This window comes from Henckelia pumila, chromosome 3 (assembly GCF_033568475.1).
Source record: "Henckelia pumila isolate YLH828 chromosome 3, ASM3356847v2, whole genome shotgun sequence".
NCBI lineage: Eukaryota > Viridiplantae > Streptophyta > Magnoliopsida > Lamiales > Gesneriaceae > Henckelia > Henckelia pumila.
Genome location: NC_133122.1, coordinates 20,293,811 through 20,295,625, shown reverse-complemented (window position 1 = coordinate 20,295,625; position 1,815 = coordinate 20,293,811). Strand labels below are relative to the sequence as shown.

Here is a 1,815-nt window from a genome sequence, read left to right as displayed (position 1 = left end):
ATAATATTATAATTAAATAAAAGAAATGAAGATAAAATACAACATAATCAAACCAATAATTTAAAAATAACATATACGTCTTCTAAAAAAAAAACATATACGTAATACATATGATTATATTTTACACATATAACATATGCTTAGTAGCTAGGCCCATTTAATTTACGATTGGCAGCCTATATTATTAACCTTATAATTTATCTTTTCCAATCTTGCAGTTTTCTCGTCATATTATTTATTAATCTATTAATTATTTATTTTATATCAATCAAATCATTATTTATTTATCATACATCAATCAAATTATTGAATTTAAATTACTATATTACCCCTTATAAATAATATTATTCATATTTTATTTATTATTAAAAAAACAAAATAATAATTTATCATTTTTATATAAAATTTAATAAATCAAATCAAATAAACTATAATCAATCAATCAAATCAAATACTGTATTAACTATAATTTTTTATTTATTATATTATATTACTTATCTATGTTTTATTTATCATATCACTCAAACCAAATAAATACTCTCTATAGATAAATTCAAAAGCTTATTCAATTTGGTGTTGGTATAAAAATAAAAACATAAATTGATAAAACAAACAAATTAACTTGAATATTTGAAACAACTTAAAAAAAATAAAATAAACAAGTCCTTAAACTGGACACGCTTATTCTGTCACGACAAAACCACGATCCGTGTATTTAATCGTCAAACAAATTTCATCCATCGATCTGCCTTTATCGACGGCCCAGGCAGCATAAAATAAAAAACGCGGATCACATCTGCAACCGTCGATTGAAGGCAAATCCAACGTACCTCGCACATCCAAGGACCTCGGACCCTCCCTCTCTATATAACCTCGTTCCCACCTCCGAAATCCACAAGTTCACAGAAATTTATCAGATATACGATTCAAAAGCAACAGTAAATTCGCAAAATGTCTGGGCGTGGCAAGGGCGGCAAGGGTTTGGGAAAGGGCGGAGCGAAGAGGCATCGGAAGGTTCTGAGAGACAACATCCAGGGCATCACCAAGCCGGCGATTCGCCGACTGGCCCGTAGAGGCGGCGTCAAGCGTATCAGTGGGCTTATCTACGAGGAGACGCGTGGAGTCCTCAAGATCTTCTTGGAGAATGTCATTCGTGACGCTGTGACATACACCGAGCACGCTCGCCGCAAGACCGTCACCGCCATGGATGTCGTTTATGCTTTGAAGAGGCAGGGCCGTACTCTGTATGGATTCGGTGGTTAAGGATCTTGGGTTTAGGAAGTTTGTATAAATGCTATTTTCGATAGGGTCGAGCTTGATTAAGGTGTGCAGGATGCAAATTGTTACCTATTGGAATAGTGTTCTGTTAGTGATGAATGTGTATTCGGATCATTTTCGTTTTGTGCAATGAAATGGATTTTCTGAATCTCATTCTGTTTTTTCCCTTTGATTAAATTCAAATTGACGTATGATTTTGATTATTTTAGATTAATCATGACGATCAGGCTGAAATGCTATTATGGAAAATATGGGATTATATTATTTTGATCTACAGATGAACTTGCGTCTTCCAATCAACTAGTTGAAACAGCAAAAGCTAGCTGGGGTAAAACTTGGGTTCATTTTCCATATCCAACTCTATGAATGCGCTTGCTTTGTCTTGAATTAGCTATATTTCAGTTTCATTTTTTTCAAAAAAACTTCAATTAGATTCTGTTTCTGTTGTTGTAATTGTTGAATTTATATTATTTTGCTTTAATCAGTACACTGCAGTAGTCTACAGGGAGAAGGGAGGTTTCTAGGTAGGTAGGGAAC

At 33.2% G+C, this 1,815-nt stretch overlaps 1 protein-coding gene across 1 annotated transcript; it reads left to right on the top strand.

Moving 5' to 3' along the window:
* The first annotated feature begins 894 nt into the window (after nucleotides 1–894).
* Nucleotides 895–1,431, top strand: LOC140892478 (histone H4). Its single transcript, XM_073301379.1, has one exon. It carries the CDS (start codon nucleotides 952–954, stop codon nucleotides 1,261–1,263), a length of 312 nt encoding a protein of 103 aa, XP_073157480.1. The 5' UTR covers nucleotides 895–951; the 3' UTR covers nucleotides 1,264–1,431.
* Nucleotides 1,432–1,815: the final 384 nt, after the last annotated feature.